An 18,217-nucleotide genomic window follows, 5' to 3' on the forward strand; every position below is an offset into this window, starting at 1 on the left:
CGGAAGTTCAAAAATGTTCCAAGACGCACGCGAAAAAAAAAAAATCGCATGTAACTCTTGAATTAAGATTCACCAAATTATGAATTATGTACCAAAATGCTTGTGGTCTTTTTCTGAATAAATGTTCCAAATTTCAGAATTTGGTGAATCATACTTTTGAAGTAATCATCTGCGGAAGTTCAAAAATGTTCCAAGACGCACGCGAAAAAAAGAAAATCGCATGTAACTCTTGAATTAAGATTCATCAAATTATGAATTATGTACCAAAATGCTTGTGGTCTTTTTCTGAATAAATGTTCCAAATTTCAGAATTTGGTGAATCATACTTTTGAAGTAATCATCTGCGGAAGTTCAAAAATGTTCCAAGACGCACGCGAAAAAAAGAAAATCGCATGTAACTCTTGAATTAAGATTCACCAAATTATGAATTATGTACCAAAATGCTTGTGGTCTTTTTCTGAATAAATGTTCCAAATTTCAGAATTTGGTGAATCATACTTTTGAAGTAATCATCTGCGGAAGTTCAAAAATGTTCCAAGACGCACGCGAAAAAAAGAAAATCGCATGTAACTCTTGAATTAAGATTCATCAAATTATGAATTATGTACCAAAATGCTTGTGGTATTTTTCTGAATAAATGCTCCAAATTTCAGAATTTGGTGAATCATACTTTTGAAGTAATCATCTGCGGAAGTTCAAAAATGTTCCAAGACGCACGCGAAAAAAAGAAAATCGCATGTAACTCTTTAATTAAGATTCACCAAATTATGAATTATGTACCAAAATGCTTGTGGTCTTTTTCTGAATAAATGTTCCAAATTTCAGAATTTGGTGAATCATACTTTTGAAGTAATCATCTGCGGAAGTTCAAAAATGTTCCAAGACGCACGCGAAAAAAAGAAAATCGCATGTAACTCTTGAATTAAGATTCACCAAATTATGAATTATGTACCAAAATGCTTGTGGTCTTTTTCTGAATAAATGTTCCAAATTTCAGAATTTGGTGAATCATACTTTTGAAGCAATCATCTGCGGAAGTTCAAAAATGTTCCAAGACAGATCAGTGTCCAAGACTCATGCGAAAAAAAAAACAAAATCTTTCTTGTGAGTAACTTCCACTGAATGTTAGTTCTGGGCTAGTGAAGATGTAAACAAACTTTTTTTGTATTATAAAATAGCATTTTTGTTGTAACTCGCATTGGAAATTTTCAAATCAAAGTGTATCTTGTAAATTAAAAACGTCACCTGAACGCATTGTCATAGTATACATTTATATTAAGTGCGTTCAATGTGAAAAAATCTGAATTTAGGTTCAGTTTTGGTGTGTTGAACTCTGCCATTCTCATTCGTGAGGTTTGTGTCCATGATTAACAAATGCTTTTTTTACGTTACGTCACGTTTGTTAATTTTTCTATTTTAGTTATTATTTAATAAACTATGATTCACCAAATTATGAAACTGATGAAATACGATTCACTAAATTGACACTGAATTATGGAGAAATTTTTTTTGAATTTCATGACCAAGTGCTGCTAACTTTACGCCTTACGTAATTTGTTAATAACTTTTAAACTATGATTCACCAAATTGTAAAATTGATTCACTAAATTTCACCTAATTCTCACCTAATTATTTGCATAAAAAATTTTGAAAATCCCCACTAAGTGCTGCTAAGTTGATGGCGGTCATGCCGCCCCATACCCATCTCACACATACGCCTCAAACTTAAAATTCTTCGTTGTCGTCATTTGCATACATTTTGTATGAAAAATTTAAATATTTATTTTTTAATCATACTTAGGGCCAGTTGTACAAATATTTAATCCGTGGTTCAGTAACTTTTATCTTCTGAATTCGGTGGTAAAATTGATTTTTAGCAGTGGTTCTAGGTTCATATAGGTTGAAATAGCTAAATCCATTCTTGAACCAAAGTTGATCCACTGCTGATCCACCGAAATCGGCGAGTTAAATTCCTGATCCGAGGCTGAACCACGATTTAGCTATTTCAACCTATATGGACCTAGAACCAGTGCTAAAAATCAATTTTACCACTGAATTCGGAAGATAAAAGTTGCTGAACCACGGATTAAATATTTGTACAACTAGCCCTTAGGGTTTTTCCTAACTTTAATATTTTAAAGGTATTTTATTGAGACCCTAAGTTCACTGTAAAAAATAAAATCAGAATTCTAGGTGTGCGCCCTCAATGGAAAGTCGCCCCATACGTTTTCTCAAATAAAAAACACCTTGGAAAAAAAATAACTTTTTACGTAGGTAATTTTTTAAACGTAGGTAAGTAAATAAAATATTTTAATAAATTTTCTCAAAACTCACCCTTAAATGTTCAACCACAACCAACTTCACTCCATTCATTTCCTCCATTTCTGTCCCCAAAATTCCACTCAACATCTATTCCACTTCACACACCATTCCATCCAAATTCAACCATTTTTTTTTATACAAACACCATTTAAATTCAAACACAACTAAATTGTTCGCCGTGGTGAGAAGTCCATCGCGGAATTTCTCTCTCTCGAAAAAAAAAACAGAAGAAAAAAAAATTATTATATTTTCAAGTGGAACATCTGTAACAAAAGAAAAAATCAAGTTTCTTCTCTCGCATACATAAATTTCTCAATCGAGTGTTCGGTATTCCAACTAAACAAAAAACATACAAAAGCCATTACAAATCACATGAAAATTACAAATATAAAACATTTTATATTAAAATAAAAAAAAAAAACTACGCAACTCTTCCCAGCCCATAACAGGAAAAAAGCAAAAGAAAATAAAAACAAATCCACTCAACTCAAGCGCTCTTGAATTAAATATCGATCGAGTGGAAAAAAAAAACGAACACCCATTGCGTATGTGTGTATGTGGGGGGAAAAACAAAAACAAACGTCAGTCGTAAAACAAAACGTCAAACAAAACGCGTTTTTTTTTTTTGTATTGTTGTTGTTGAAAGGCGAAAAAGCGAGAAAAAAAGAGTAGAATTCGAAGACGGTCAGCAGAAATTAAAGCAAAAAGAAAGAAAGAAGAAAATTAAGTTTCTCTCTTTTAATTCCTTTTAAATTAGATCAACAGAAAAAAAAAGAAATAAATAAAATGAATTATATTAAAATTCAGGAAGAATAAAACATTTAATAAAAGAATTTGTATGCATTTTCGAATCAAGGAAGAAATCGTCGCCAGTTTCGAGTGAAAAGAATTGTTTTTTTAGTGCTATTTTCTGATGAAGAATTTTCACAAGTGAAATAGTTTTTTTTTTCAATCAGTTTTTTTTTTGTTTATCTTTATCGTTGCCAGAAGAAGAGTTTTTCTTCATATTCTTCGTCTTCGTTGTTTTTTTTTTTATTTTATATAAGAAAAATTTTTGCAAAAAGGGGCAGGGGAGTGGCAAATAGAAGATAAGCCATTGTCGTTGTTGTCGCAAAAAAAAAAACCAAGGATTCGCATGAAAATTAAGCACGGATCGATGCAATGAATATTGTCGGAGACTATGAATACAGTACAAAAGATATGCTTGGCCATGGTGCCTTTGCTGTCGTCTACAAAGGTCGACATCGCAAGGTAAGTTAAAAAAGAAATAACTTGGAACACTTTTTCTAACCTCTCTCGATTCAGTTTTTTTCAATATTGTTATTAGAATAGGTGTTGATAGTTTTTGTTGTGCTGTCCTTCGATTTTCGCAAAATTGTTTGATGTTTCAATATTCTTAAACTATGACGACAGTTTTTTGCTATTGTTCGGCCTTGTGTTTGCGTTGGGTGGGTATAGGAGTTTATTGGAAATACGCACTTGCCATTTGAAACAAGAAAGTGATGCGTTCTTTTATTCGACGATGTTAACTATTGTTAACAATAGTTAACTTTCATCGTTCCTAAATGAGAAAAAAGTTACAAAGTGTAACATCGTGACGTCACAACATCGTTCCTAAATCCAGTGTTGAAGTGTCAAATAGTTACATTTTGTTACTTTTTCCAACTCAGCTTCTGGACTTGAGTTTCAATGTTAATCTGTCAAACACAACTAAATGGGGAAGAGAGGGGATGATGTGAGAAGAGAATTTCTTGTTTGTTTCCATATTTGAAATTATTGAATACATATTTTTGTTTCAATTTGCTTATAATTCAATTAAAAAGAATTATTTCAGTACCAAATTAATTTTTTCTTGTTTATTCATTAATAAAATTAATCTCAAAAATTTTTTTTTTGACAGATCAACAAAATGTAACATTTAGTCGTTCCTAAATCAAAGTTAACATTTTGTAACAAAATGTAACAAAAACAAATACAACGATTTTTTTGACATAACAACAATAGTTAACATTGTTCAATAAAAGAACGGACCAAAGGTGTTTGACATTTTTTAAGAATATTTTTTGCAGTGTTTCCAACTACATATACCCAAATCTGCTAAGTTCATCACTTCTATTGAAGTCTCACATTTAAGGAGTCTAGTGGAAAAGATAATGCTCAAAAGAAAACGAAACGCTGAATAACACGATACAAAAAAACATCTCAAAGAAGCACTCGATGCCGGAATGTGTTGACTGAGTAACACAATCATTCTCACAACAGGTCACAGATCACAGTGGTTTTGAAGGGAACGAAAAGTCGGACGAACTGGCCATGCAAGCTTAACAGAACCTAATTATAGGTGGCAGAGCTTGGCTAACTGCGTTTTATATGTATATTAGGGTGGTCCTTATTTTAATCTTTTGCAAAAATTGAGTGCGACGCCCCACATAGGGGTATTTAGTCAATTTAGGCGGACAAAACACGAAATTTTAAACTGATCCAAATGTAAAAAATCAACATCCTACTAAAAGTAGATAACTTGCTTAGCATTTTCTTATAGTTTTAAAATTGATTATCACTTCAGGTGACTAACAGCAGCGGTCTAGAGTTCAAGTTTTCAGCCCAAAGATAAAATTAATTTTTTTTTGTAATTTAGCGACTGTGCTTAAGTAAGTACTTTTTTCTTAAGTGGATTTAGAAAAAAAGTTTTTATGGAATATTGATAAGGAGATACGAAACTGTCTACAAGATGTTGTATCTAAATGTTATATTACTTTATAAATAAAAAAGTGATATGTTGAATTTTAATATAAATTAATCATAAAAAAAGTAAATTTCTGTGTTGGTAAGGAGATAAGTTATACAATTTCACATTATTGTGTGATAAAATTTAATGTTTTCTAAAGGTTAAACTCTTATCTAATTGAATCTGTAAAAAATAAGTGCAACTAAGTGCAACTTCGACACATTTGCCCTTCTTAAAGGTTTGAGGTTTTGAAAAATGGTTACCTTGTATTCAGCATCCATATTTTAAGTTTTTTTAAAGATTCAACTTTTTGAATTACAGAACCTGAATCCTTAGGTATGATTTTTCCTAAATTTTAAGACCTTTATCTTAGCGATACCATTAATAGAACTCCATTTATAAGAGTTCTAACAAACCATTGGGATCCATTTTTGACACTTTTTTGTTTGATCAAATAGTGGTTTAGGAAGAAAAATGTTTTCATTGAAATCAACACTTAAAACACTTTATTCCAGTACTAAATACAAGCTTTTACCTTGTTGATGAAGATAAACCGAAAAAATAATTTTGTCCGCGTAAAATTGGTAAATACCCCTATGTGCGCCCCCTAGATTGGTTCCAAATCATGAAAAAAAAAAAAAAAATACCCTATTATTTTCATATTTTTATCTCTAAACCTTCCTGGCCCTATTTTGATAAGAAGTTACTAGAGCAAGGACGATATTCTTGTTGGAAAAACATTTACACACGGTATTTTTAGAAACACTTCTCAAATTGAATTTTTGAAAAGTATAATAAAATTTGCATACGTAATTTGAATTTTATGTATTTGATATTTTCATTCTTCTAATTGTTATTGATTTCTTCTTGTTTCGAATTGAGCTAGTTATAATTTCTATAGGTTATTGGCCCAGGAATCACGTTTTAAAATACATATAAGAAGTTTTGTTTATTTGCAATTTGATTTTATAATGGCTGAAGGGACGAAATTCAATCTGACGAAATTGAATAATGCAAATTATTCAATATGGAAGTTCAAGCTTGAACTTTTGCTTATAAAAGAAGGTCTGTGGGATTTTGTCAATGAAGCGAAGCCAACTTTTGCTGCGGAAAATGTTGCTGCTGAATCAGAATGGGAAAAGGGAAACAACCAGGCGAAGGCACTTATCGGTTTGCTGGTGGAAGATGTACAGCTTGTTCATATTAGAAGAGCGTCTTCCGCAAGAGATGCTTGATTGGCTCTGAAGACTTACCATCAAAAGAGCACTCTTAGTCATAAGGTCCATTTGATGCGCAAGATTTGCAACTTGAAATTAGAAGAAGGTGGTGATGTTCAGAATCACATAAATCAAATGACGTAGTTATTTGATAAATTGCGAGACATCGGTGAAGAACTGCTTTCTGAAACTTGGAAAGTTGCTATGCTTCTTAGCAGCTTGCCAAGAAGCTATGATACTCTGATTACTGCACTCGAGACACGTCCGGAGGCAGACTTGACTTATGATATAGTCCAGTCTAAGTTGTTGGAAGAGTTCAGTCGTCGAAATGAAGCAAGTACAGAAACCAAAAAATCAGCACTAAAAATAGGCAACAAAAGAGAAATGCATTGTTTTATGCCGATAAAGGAACATGCGGCAAAGTTGGGCACCTATTATAGTACTCAACAATACTGAAAGTTCTTTCACTTTCTATATTGATGTCCTGCCCTGGTTAAAAACAGAGCACTTTTTCTGCACTTAAATTCAAAGACTTGTGCGAGTTCATAAATCCAGTACTGCAGCAGTGGGGCAAAAAAGAATTGATAATATTGTTATAATAACGAGTGAATTTTGATTAAATTAGTGCTAGATCTTAGAAACAAGGACAAATAGTTCTATTAAGTTGGATACATTTTTGAACAGACAGTCCTTGCCTGAATTAATGGAAGTTTTATTTTGCAGAACTGCTGCAGTCCTGGATTTATGAACTCGCCCTTGATCTCATTTCTCAATGCGACAAAGTGCTATAGAACAGCTTCCGGGCACTGGGGTGATTTCTTCCTACCTTTACTGCTTAAATAACCTATCAGATCGAAGTTTTACTGCCGATTATCTTGTAAAAGCCCTATCTCATAACTTAATCTTTCTATGTATTTTCCTGTTCTATCCGATTCGTATATTTTGGGCTAATGTTTCCAATGATAACATACACTTCGTTTTCGTCTTATTAAAATCCTAAAACATTTTCAATGCTTCTGTTTCAATACCCAGAAAATGCACCCTTGATAGCTCGTTTCTATTTTATGTATGCATCATTTGTGACTTTGAAATTGTGTTGAAGTTTTGGCTGATGCTTTATTTTCCTCACCTTAAATCGCACTGCTAGCGGACAAACAGGTACCTGTCTAAAGGTCCTTGATGATTACAAAATATAGCCAACAAAACTTTGCATACAACGTTGTTCCTTTGTAGTTTGCGCAACTTGTGGATACAACACACTATTCCGGCTTTTAATTTATTGAACATATCGCTCAATTACTTGAAAACTGTCATAATTCAAACTCAGGAAACGATTTTTTAATTTAGCATCGATCTATTTTTGTATGTAAACATTAAGTTTCTAAAATAAAACTAGTGCCCTTCTGCAGGATTACAAATTTCTTTATCCAATAACTTCTGCATTAATAACTCAAAATTCGTGATTTTTTAGTTTTGACAGTATTCAAGTAAGATGTTTTTTTCTGTACCCATTGAACAAATTAATTGGTGTTTGCCCGATCCTGATTAAATCATCGTCCGCTGATTTTTACACCTCCATCCCAGCTGGTTTAAGTGACTTGATTCCAGGCATGACCAATATCTTGCATTCAAGGAGAAATTACTATTTTTCCTTAAACATTTTTGCATGCAGATTTGTCGTTGAAGGCAGACTCAGGTAGAATGTCCTGAGTTTAATTGCGTCAACGAGCCATTCACTACGATCCGCATCAAGATGAAATTCGCCAAAATAAGCCTGATTTGGGCGCACGCTACCATGGAGGAGAAAAACGATACGGGCAAATTCTTAGCGATATAAATATTTGTATGCGTGATGTTAATGCTAAGCTAGGAAGAAAAGCCATCTGGAAGCAAAGTCGAAAAGCATACTTTTCAGTCGGTGCAAGTTCAAGCTTGTTAGAGTCCCATTTTTCAATTCCTGCAGATATCATTAGATCCATACGCTGTTGCTTAAAGAATCTATTTCCCATTGAGATAGTTGGAAATAGTAAAGGTTCTTTTACAGTAGTATTGAGCTTATCAATTGATGATTGTAGAGTCGTTTAAATGATGTAAGAGGTAATGGGAATCCCCAGGCGGAATCTATACCGGATGGTTTTTCAAAGCTTAACCAAAAATTTCTTTTAACTAAGTAAGTCCGAAGCATAAACACTAAACACCTTACATCTGTTTTTTTTCTAATATTTCGACTTGATAATTCCCTCCCAAGTAAAGCTTTTTTTGATTCACTTGAGCACGTCAACTGCAAGGACGAGTGTCACATTCGTTTTCAATTCATGTCAACAACCAATAAACAACTTTGTTTAAGAATGAGAACGAAATGAGATTGTATCTTAAAAGACCTGTCCAAACTATACATCAATGATAAATAGTAATTGAATTTGAATAAATCTCAGTTCAAGGATTTGTAATAAATACATGAATACCAACATTGTATTCCTATAATTAAATTGTATAGTGTAGAAGTTGTAATGAGTTTTTTGTTTATTGAAAAAAATTAAATCCACTTTTTGTTGTTTGTATTGGCAAAGCAAAACAAAAAAATGTATAAGAAGGCGTAAAAACCTTGAGTATTGACTAACCCATTATACTCGTTTTAATAGTTCTTCCTACTTATCTCCTCGGCATATCAAAAAACTGAATCGGGAAAATAATTTTTATAAAAGAAAAAATAGAGCACTAGCAGAGTAATTAGGTCAAACAAATGAAAATATACGAATACGATTTTATATAGAAAAAAAGTGATAAGAGGCCACACAGAGATCATAGCGACTTCGCCTACCTTATTGTGTGTTTTATTTCTTTGTAAAATCTCTAGCAGATGCTAAAATACAAAAATGAGACTAGCAGGTTATGTACGTAATGAGAAATAATATGCCTACAAGAGAGAGAGTGCCAAAAATAGATTTTTTTTTTTTTTTGTAAACAATTTTTCATTAGTTTTTATTTTTCTTTCTCTTACATGCGTTTTTGATGATTGTTGTTGGTATGTAAAAAGAAAATACCCTTGAGTCATTCATTGAGTGTGTCATTTTTTCGTTTGTTAGATTTTAAATATGTTATCTAGATACATTTCTCTACGCAAAGGAATTGTCTTCGGAGAAAGGGACGGTGGACATAATTAGAAAAGTTTGCTTTTTGAAATAAATTTCTACCCCCGGAGTGCATTTTTGGGGTTTTGATTGTTTACATATTTCAAAATATACAAAGGCAATGAAGGAAATGAAGATTTCATCACACTGATGAAGGATAAAACATACATGTGTCTGTAAATATGTTTATCTATCAGACATTCTATTTTTAGGAAAAAGGTTAGAAACCATAAATTGTTAATAAATTCGAAAAGGGACAAAATTACCAATACTATGTGTACTGTCACAAACGAATGCTTTTGCGTTTAAACAAATCAAAAAGGCCTATAACTCCGGAACTGCTGATAAAGCAGCCGGTAGATCTAGCTTCAAAAACAAAATAGAGGAAATTCGAATTCTAAGAGACAATACGAAAACTCAAGTCGCTTAAAATTATGGGAATGGATCCTCTCAATGGGAAGCTGCTAAAAGTAGCTGGAAGAAGTATTGGCCAGAGGCTGGTATACACCAATTCATTTGTACAATTAGTTCGATAAATGAAAACTCGACATACACGGCTGTTTTAATATTAGTTGAAATTTGAAAACGGTTGTTCTGATTTCCATTCGACTTTTTTGTTGGAGAATATTGTTTTCCGGTAGCAAATTGCTACCCGGATTGAAAACGGCAAAAATTTGTCGGACTGTAGACCCGTTTGTTTTTTGAAACACCTATGAATCCGCAAAATGTTTTCGAATAAGGAATTTGGAGCAGCTAAAAATCGATAACGGGAAAAAATAGATTTCGAATGGAAATAAGAACAGCCGTGGTAGTTCGTTTCATCGCCAAATATAAATTGCATAAGTTTTGCTCCCTTTTTTTATAATAGTCTTGCCAGGGATCTGATTGCTCTCTATCAGTGTTAAGGAGGTACAATAGATCTTATAGGTCGCAGTGCATCTTACACCCCAAATTTCAATCAATCAGTGTTAAATATCGACCAAATATTCAACATTCAACACATTTGTCATTTAAGCAAGGTTTCTTTTCTCTTAGCGAATTAAAGAAATCCTGTATAAAAACATTGAAAAAGCGGATGAAAATTTTTTTGGTTGCTTTAAAAGAACGATCGATCTTTGAGGCATTACTGCGACATCGGAAATAAACACTGACTCACCAGCAGATTCTTCTAATTTGACCCAGATGGACAAAATGGAAAAGGTTGAGATGTTGACAACCGGAGACGGCTAATTTCGCCAGTGTCCGAACTCACTGGAGTGGCTTGTTAGGTGAGAATTACTAAATTCTCTTCAAAATAAGGAAGAATGCTCACCACACTATATTCACTATTGCTCATGGCCAACAAAAAAAAGGTCCAGGTACAAAAAAAAGGTCCAGAACAAAAGAAAGAAAAAAAAGTGTGGGTGACCAAATGGCTAATCAGTGGAGGGAAAGTCACCTTCTCTCAATCCAGAAGCGCAAGGATGAAACCAGAAATTTCGATAATTACCGCTCGATTATGCTGATATTACACGACATGATGATCGTTGAGAGGATATTGGAGAGTCACTTTCGAAAAATAATACAGCTTGGTTTTGATTTGGGTAAATCAACGACAGTTTAAATCTAGAGTTTAAGAATTAGATTATGAAAACAGTGAATCCTGAATGAATACACATTGTGCGGGCTAATTAAAGTAAGGTAATGGAACCTAAAGTGATACTTATTCTCATTAAGTTCAAAGACCATTGGTGATCTGATAAACCAAATAGGCTTGAAAAATGGATTACAAAGTCAAATACCTTACCTTACACGTATCAATATATACCTTCGCCCCTTTTACAATTTGCTAATAAACAATTCAAATTTATTGCAATCAACAATCATATTTCTGTGCAATAATACATGCATAATTCATAGCTAACAAAAGCAAATCTAAGCTATGCAAAGCGGTCAATAGTTGATAACATTTTTTTTTTCAGATTCTTACAATATTTAAATACAAATCGATTTTGTAATTATATTTACCTATCTGCATTTGCTAGTCATGTCACGCTATCATTATGATATTATTCACGTAACTAAACCATTACTTGTGACTTGCTTATACTATTTTGTGCTTGCATTTTTAGAAGGTTCATTAACATGTTTCATTACCAACAAAACATCACTCACGCTATACTTACTCAATTTTTTTAGTCACGACTATATGATGACAGAACAGCAAATTTAGAAAAAGTGATCCATTAACCTTTAAGGACTCTGCTGGACGTCCGACTAACAACGACGGACGTCTCAAATGCAGTCAAAACAAAAGAAAGAATAATATGACGAATTTTTGCAGGACCTAAACAAGGAAAGTCTGCTAAAGCTAATCACACCTTTCACTTTGCGTGTTAACAATATTTTTCTTCAAACTAAAACAAAAAAAATATATAATTCGTCTTATGTTCCTCGGGACAACAAAAGCTTTTTTAAATGGTTATCCAAACCTACCACCAAAAGAGTTGTTGGCCTTACGTATTAAGTACCACAAACAACAGTAGTTACAAGCTTAGGTACAGTAAACAACACGAAAAATCAACCAAGTGAAAGTGGCAAAAATGTGTATTTTCTGTTGGAGTCGCCACGCAGTCTGGTCGTGTTTCCTCCTTACTTCGTTTTTTTGTATTCTCCTCTTCTCCTTTTGGAGTCAGTTTATGCGAACCCAGATAAACGGTGGGTAAAATATTTCGTTTGCCATATTTTTGCACAAACTGACTCCCATTATAAAACAGTTCAATAGCTACTGACGTGTGTGATCATTTCTATATAAGACTTGCGAAGACCATAGTTATTTTATTTTCTGATGTAATCGTTTATTTATATTTCACATTAAAAAAAAACAATTGCATTATATTCCAAGGAAAGTTACAAGCATTTCTTTCTTATTGATTTCTTAGAACCGAAGGTCTGAAGTTGGACAGAAAACAAAAAATGCCGTCAGTTGCATTTTTCTTAACCCTTTCCGGACTTTTCTACTTTGAATATAACTTGGAAGATTATGTTCTTTGTACTTAAGTGCACACCGGAAGGTACTATAAGCATTGTATAAAGTTCATTTTTTTTTTAATATTCTCTCCAACTCGAGTTTTGTTTTAATTTTTAAAATGTATAGGCTCTCGCACTCATTCTCTATAGCTACAATATGAAGGAGAACACCATAAAATAAAAATAAAATGCATCCCCTCGGCAATAATTTTACTGCTTCTGTTGATGATGATGATAATAATGATCATTTTGATTCGAATTCTGGGGGAAGACAATTTTGTTACATATTTGATGATGGGGTGTAGAAATTCTGGAATGAAATGGGAAGATAGCGTTCTATATACCATCTCTCTGAATCCGAACACGCGCTGTATTTTGTTGTAGATTTTAATATGAAGGTTTATTACTTTCGTAAAGTAGGTATTTAAGGGAAAAGTTATCACTGTGGTGCGGTTGGTGCTGATGAATACCTATTTTACAAGTTAATAATAATGAGACGTAGAAAATGGAAAGTATTTAAAATTTGATGGAGTCGAATAAATCACACCAGTTTGCTTGCTGTTAGAAGATTTGAAGATTAGTAATAAAAATGCTTTGCTATTTCTGACCTAGGAGATACTTTGAGAACATTATAATGATTTTTATAGAAGTGGATCTACGTTTTTGGTATTTTTTATTATACTTTTTTACTTAAGATTACGGGGATTTATAAAAACGTTAGCATTATCACATTAATTATCAATCTTTTTTTTTTTGTAAGATCTGCTGATGGTTTGAATATCTGTTTGGTGCGAATCTCAAACAAAAAAAAAACGGATTCATTTATGAAATCTGATAACTTTTCAGATGTTGTGGTTTTTGTTCTACAGATTTTTCGGTAGATGTCACACTTTGTGTAACAACTCTGGATGCCCAATTCCAGATCGTTTCAGGCCAAAGTCGCCAGCCGATGATTACGAATTGGAATAGGCACATTGAGAAGAGTTTGGTAGATAAGACGAGTCGTGCTCTGATAAGTCTGATATAAAATAAGCTATTTCTTTATTTGATTTAATTAACGTTTCTTTTTCTAATAAAATAGTAATAAAATATATTTTTATAAAAATATATCGTTTATATTTGAAATAGTTTTTTTGAATTTTTGATGGATGAATAGCAAATACCACATGCTGAAAATTCATTTAATGCCCTGCAACACTATATATCCACCATTAGATAATCATATACCGGAGCCATCTAACCAGTTACCGCACCGATGTATGTTTGTACAATGTACATTATGTGTATGTGCCGTCACCATATAACCTACCATCACCTCATAAAATGCAATCACTCACCAAGCTACCGAATCGTCATGCACTGTAGCCAATGCTACTAAGTCACCTGCAACCGCATGCGTCGTTGGTCGTCTACCAGTAACAAACCATCGTAACTTAACACAATTAATGTGACTCAACTGACGTCATAAAAATAATTGTTTCTTTTGGTTGATTTTCTGCCTTTCATAAAATTCACAGTGTATTTTTTCAGAAATATGTATAGAAGCAGATATGAAAATGTGGAAAATTGAAAGTTTATATTTCAATGGTATAAGCTTCTGTCAGAAAGCTTTAGATTTCGCATTATCCATTTTTGGGACTAAATTTGCCTTTGTGTCTTATTTAAAATTTTGTCTTCCTTAAATTTCTCCCATCCTGTTTGCAAAGAAACCGTTTCCCTTTTTTGTTTGATCACCTCTCCCTAAAGGTCTTAGGCCTGCATTTTTGGGATTGTGAATTGTATTTTAATCGTTAAAAATAAGATCTTGCAAATTAAGACCATCAGTGAATTTTACATATTTTTTAACAGGGTGCGAGAAGGCTAAGCGAAGACTTTTAAAATTGTCAGGCACGTTATAATACTGCAATGCAAGGATAATTTGAGGTTGTATTTTCTTCAGCTCTTTAAATTTTTAAATTCAATGATTTATTTTATTTCTTGTAATTTTTCGGATCATTCGTTATTAAGCCCATTCCAAAATCATGTACAGACAAATCTGTCTTATTATTTTCATATTGGCTTTTTCGTTCAAATAACTCCTATAGACAGTATTTAGAGAATACATTATTCATCTTTGACAAACAAAAAAATATTGAACTGTCTACTTTTTAAAGTAAGATTAAAACAAAAATAAATGCATGTTGAAGACTTAATAGTTCAACAAATCTAAGCATGCATTTTATGTATATTTTGAAAAGTGGATACAAAAAATATGGTTACTTATATTTGCCCATGATTATGAAAGTGGACTAAGTCACTTTTTGCATTATTTAAGGAAAACCTTACTAATTTTCGTATAGCGATTTATTTGTATTTCTTTTTTGAAATCACAAAAGGAGCAATAAAGAAGTGTATTTACTGCAATTTAGCTTTCAAATAAGTTTTACCCCTTAAAAAATAACTATTTTTAGACTGGATTTGATCGTTTTGTAAGGAGTGATATCTACAAAAAAAAATATGTTGATTGTCACGTACGTAAAGCTTTTCCGTGGAATGTAACGTATGATTTTTGAGAGTGTGGAAATAGTGGTAGCAAAAATAATGCTTATTTTATGAAACTCAGTTCCTTAGACAGGAATATTATTTCCATCAAGAAAGCTAGGGACCCATAAAAGACTTTAACGAAAAAGTGTCAAACCCAACGAAAATTTTCCAGAAGTTATCGTTAAAACAAAAAGACACTTCGACTTCAATAATATTGATTTAAATTCTATTGTGTGCAAATATATTTATTACTACCTAATAATTATTTAATTTTGTTTGCTAAAAGTAAACGCGTAAAATTGACAAAAAACAACAATTTAATAAGAGAAAACAACATGCACCTAAATCTTCGTTGAGTTTGATTTGAAATACATTTGACATTTACCATTTAATGGCCGTTTTAATGGCTCTTGGTTAATTTTGCAAAAGTTGACGAAATTGAATAGATCGTCTAGTACCGTAAGTGACATATTAGACTCGATATATTTTTTGGTGTCAAAATCTGTCCCAAGGTTGTTATGTCATATGATCGTGTTGTCATCGAATCTAAATTAAATGTAGGCTAATCGACAATTATTTGCTTTAAACAAATAATCCTAAAGTTCTGTTCACCAATGCCACTCTCAATTTAAAGCACATTGCCATCAACAAAAAAAAAGAAACCTGCCTTAAACCAGCAATTTAATTCACCATTCCACTTAATTTCACGTAAGACAAAAAAAATATCTCAAAACCCAACTTGTTCTTACACGTTGTTTTTTTTTTTTTTTTTTTTTTTTTTTTTGTCTGAAACGATGAAGTCAACATCAACACCGATATTGAATTACTCATTCCACAAAATTACACCACAATATCATACCACCATCTATTTGTTAGATTGCTTTGTTCAAAAAAGATGAATACATTCATATCATTTTTTGCAGAGTTGGGAAATAATGATTTCTTTTTGTAATTAATTACAGATTTCATTTCAATTACATGTAATTAGTAATTGAACTTTTTCAATTACAATTACAGGTAATTGTAATTGAAAAAAAAACATACTCCCATTACTTGTAATTGTAATCGAAAAAGTTCAATTACTATACAGATGTAATTAAAAAAAGTAATGGATTCGAAAGTAATTGAAATGAAAAACAGTTTTAATTACATTTTTCTGTAATTGATTACTTAAATTGTAATTCATTACATGTTTTTAAAATGCCATTTTCCAGAATACCAAAATTGGCCATTAAGACAAAACAATTCTCGGGTAACGATATGACAATTTGGAGTCGTCATTTCATACCATGAATTAAGTTTTGAAGGTCTTGTTAAATATTCTACGAATCTTCTTTCAGTGCAGTATTTTATTAATTTTCATTATTTACCAGGGCGTGTTTCGGAGCTTATTATCTCAACTACATTCACTACATCAGCAACCTCAAAAATCATTAGTTGAGTCCGATTGACCGTCAGAAAATATTTGTTATGGTCTAAAATTGCTTCGAAAAGTCCAACAGGCCGCCGCAATTAATGTTTAAAGTCATTGATGTAGCTAATGTAAACAATGAAGTAAGCTCTGAAATAGGCCCCAAGTAATAAGTAATAACCTCTTGAAGATATTTTGAAGCCACTCTAACACTATTCATGGCATTTGATGACAAAACATATTAATTCCGTACCATTTACAAATTATCTCGTAAAATGTAATTGAAAAAAACATACAATTAATTACATTTTCGTGTAATGATTACTTTAAAAAGTAATCATTACTGTTTTTTTGATAATTACTTTTGTTTTCAATTACATAAAAGTAATTGAATTACAAGTAATCGACAATTTTCAATTACATGTAATGGGTAATTGAAGAACTTCAATTACTCATTACATGTAATTGAAAAAAATGTTGCACATTTCCATTACATGTAATTGTAATTAAAATTTTTTCGAATCATTACTTCCCAACTCTGATTTTTTGTTTGTGCATGAAAAAAAACCTTCCAAGCCCTTTGTTTTTCTGTTTTCCTTATGTCACATTTTGTCATATACAAATATAATCTAGTTAAACGCAAATAATAATAAGTTCGGCACCATACACACGCCTTGGCTGTGCTTAATTAGTATAGGTGGAGTGGCGGAATTTATAAAAGAAAAACAAATCATTAAAATTCCCCTTAGCCCAGCCCAGACAGTTTAGAACGCGACGCAGTTTATATTTGTGAATGACCCTAACCTACTTTGTATAGTAGATACAAAAACATTAGAAAGTCATTTTCAACAAACTGCTTGCGATTTAAAAGGTATTTGCCAAACAAATAATATACATATATTTTACTGATAGAGTAGTAATTTATAATCAATTTGATGGCTCTGTCTAGCCACTTAAGTCATAACAACTATATAATACTCCGATAAGAATGTTTAACATTTTCTTACAAACAAAACATTGATTAACGGTGCATTCATTAGTTTTGTGGTTTGAATGAACACAGCTAATAATTGCAAATGTCATTAAGATCGATTGAAAAGTTCGTGACAAATGTCACAGCATTCACAGTGTAGATCTGTTTGTCTCTTGTCTCGGAAACCTGTTTGAACTCCGTTTCGAAAGTTGTTTGTATTTATAACTATACAAATACAAGAACTGACTTAAAATAATGAATAATGAATTTATTGTTGCAAAATTATCTTATCGCAGAAAGAAATGAACGAAAATGAAAGAAAATAAAGAGAAGCGGAAGGAGAATAATAAAAATAAAAACAAATATGTTATTTTTGTTTACTTTAATTGGCGCTGCCGGGAAAGTATAAAAATGTAGGTTTTGTTATTATCGGTAAACTGTTATATTTATCTGTATACCGGCTTTATACGAACTCTCTGATAGGTGATTATACTGTCAGATCCGCATGGTTTCTGTCACGGCTGTTTGTTGAACTTCAAATCAGTCATATGCTCCATTTTTACACAAAGGAACACAAAATAATACAATAAACGACGCGTTAAGTGGTATATTGTGTGGGGTGGGCTTTGCAACTTTAATTATTTTGTCTGATTTGCCAACGGCTGATATAGAAATGTGTGTTAATGGGGTTTTGCCTGACAAAAGTCGGTGACCTATCATGATTTCATTTGGCAAACATTTTTAAAATTAGATAAATCTTTTTTGTTTTTCTGCACGAAGTTAGAAAGTGGACTTCCATTTAACAGAATTGTTGACCTTTTTCAAAAGTAAGCTTTTTGAGTTAGGATACAGAGAAACCCAGAGAAATAACCTAGTTTTGTGTTTACACTGTGGGTACTTAAC

The 18,217-nt window shown here is 32.1% G+C and overlaps 1 protein-coding gene across 1 annotated transcript in view; it reads left to right on the plus strand.

The window, feature by feature from the left end:
* Positions 1-2,493: 2,493 nt before the first annotated feature.
* LOC129919865 (serine/threonine-protein kinase unc-51) overlaps positions 2,494-18,217 on the plus strand; it is a 63,799-nt gene continuing 48,075 nt past the window's right edge. The window contains exon 1 of the mRNA XM_056000958.1: positions 2,494-3,573. Coding sequence (XP_055856933.1) covers positions 3,484-3,573 — 90 coding nt within the window. The 5' untranslated portion in view covers positions 2,494-3,483. The remainder of the gene's footprint in view (positions 3,574-18,217) is intronic.

The sequence above is a fragment of the Episyrphus balteatus genome, chromosome 4 (assembly GCF_945859705.1).
Source record: "Episyrphus balteatus chromosome 4, idEpiBalt1.1, whole genome shotgun sequence".
NCBI lineage: Eukaryota > Metazoa > Arthropoda > Insecta > Diptera > Syrphidae > Episyrphus > Episyrphus balteatus.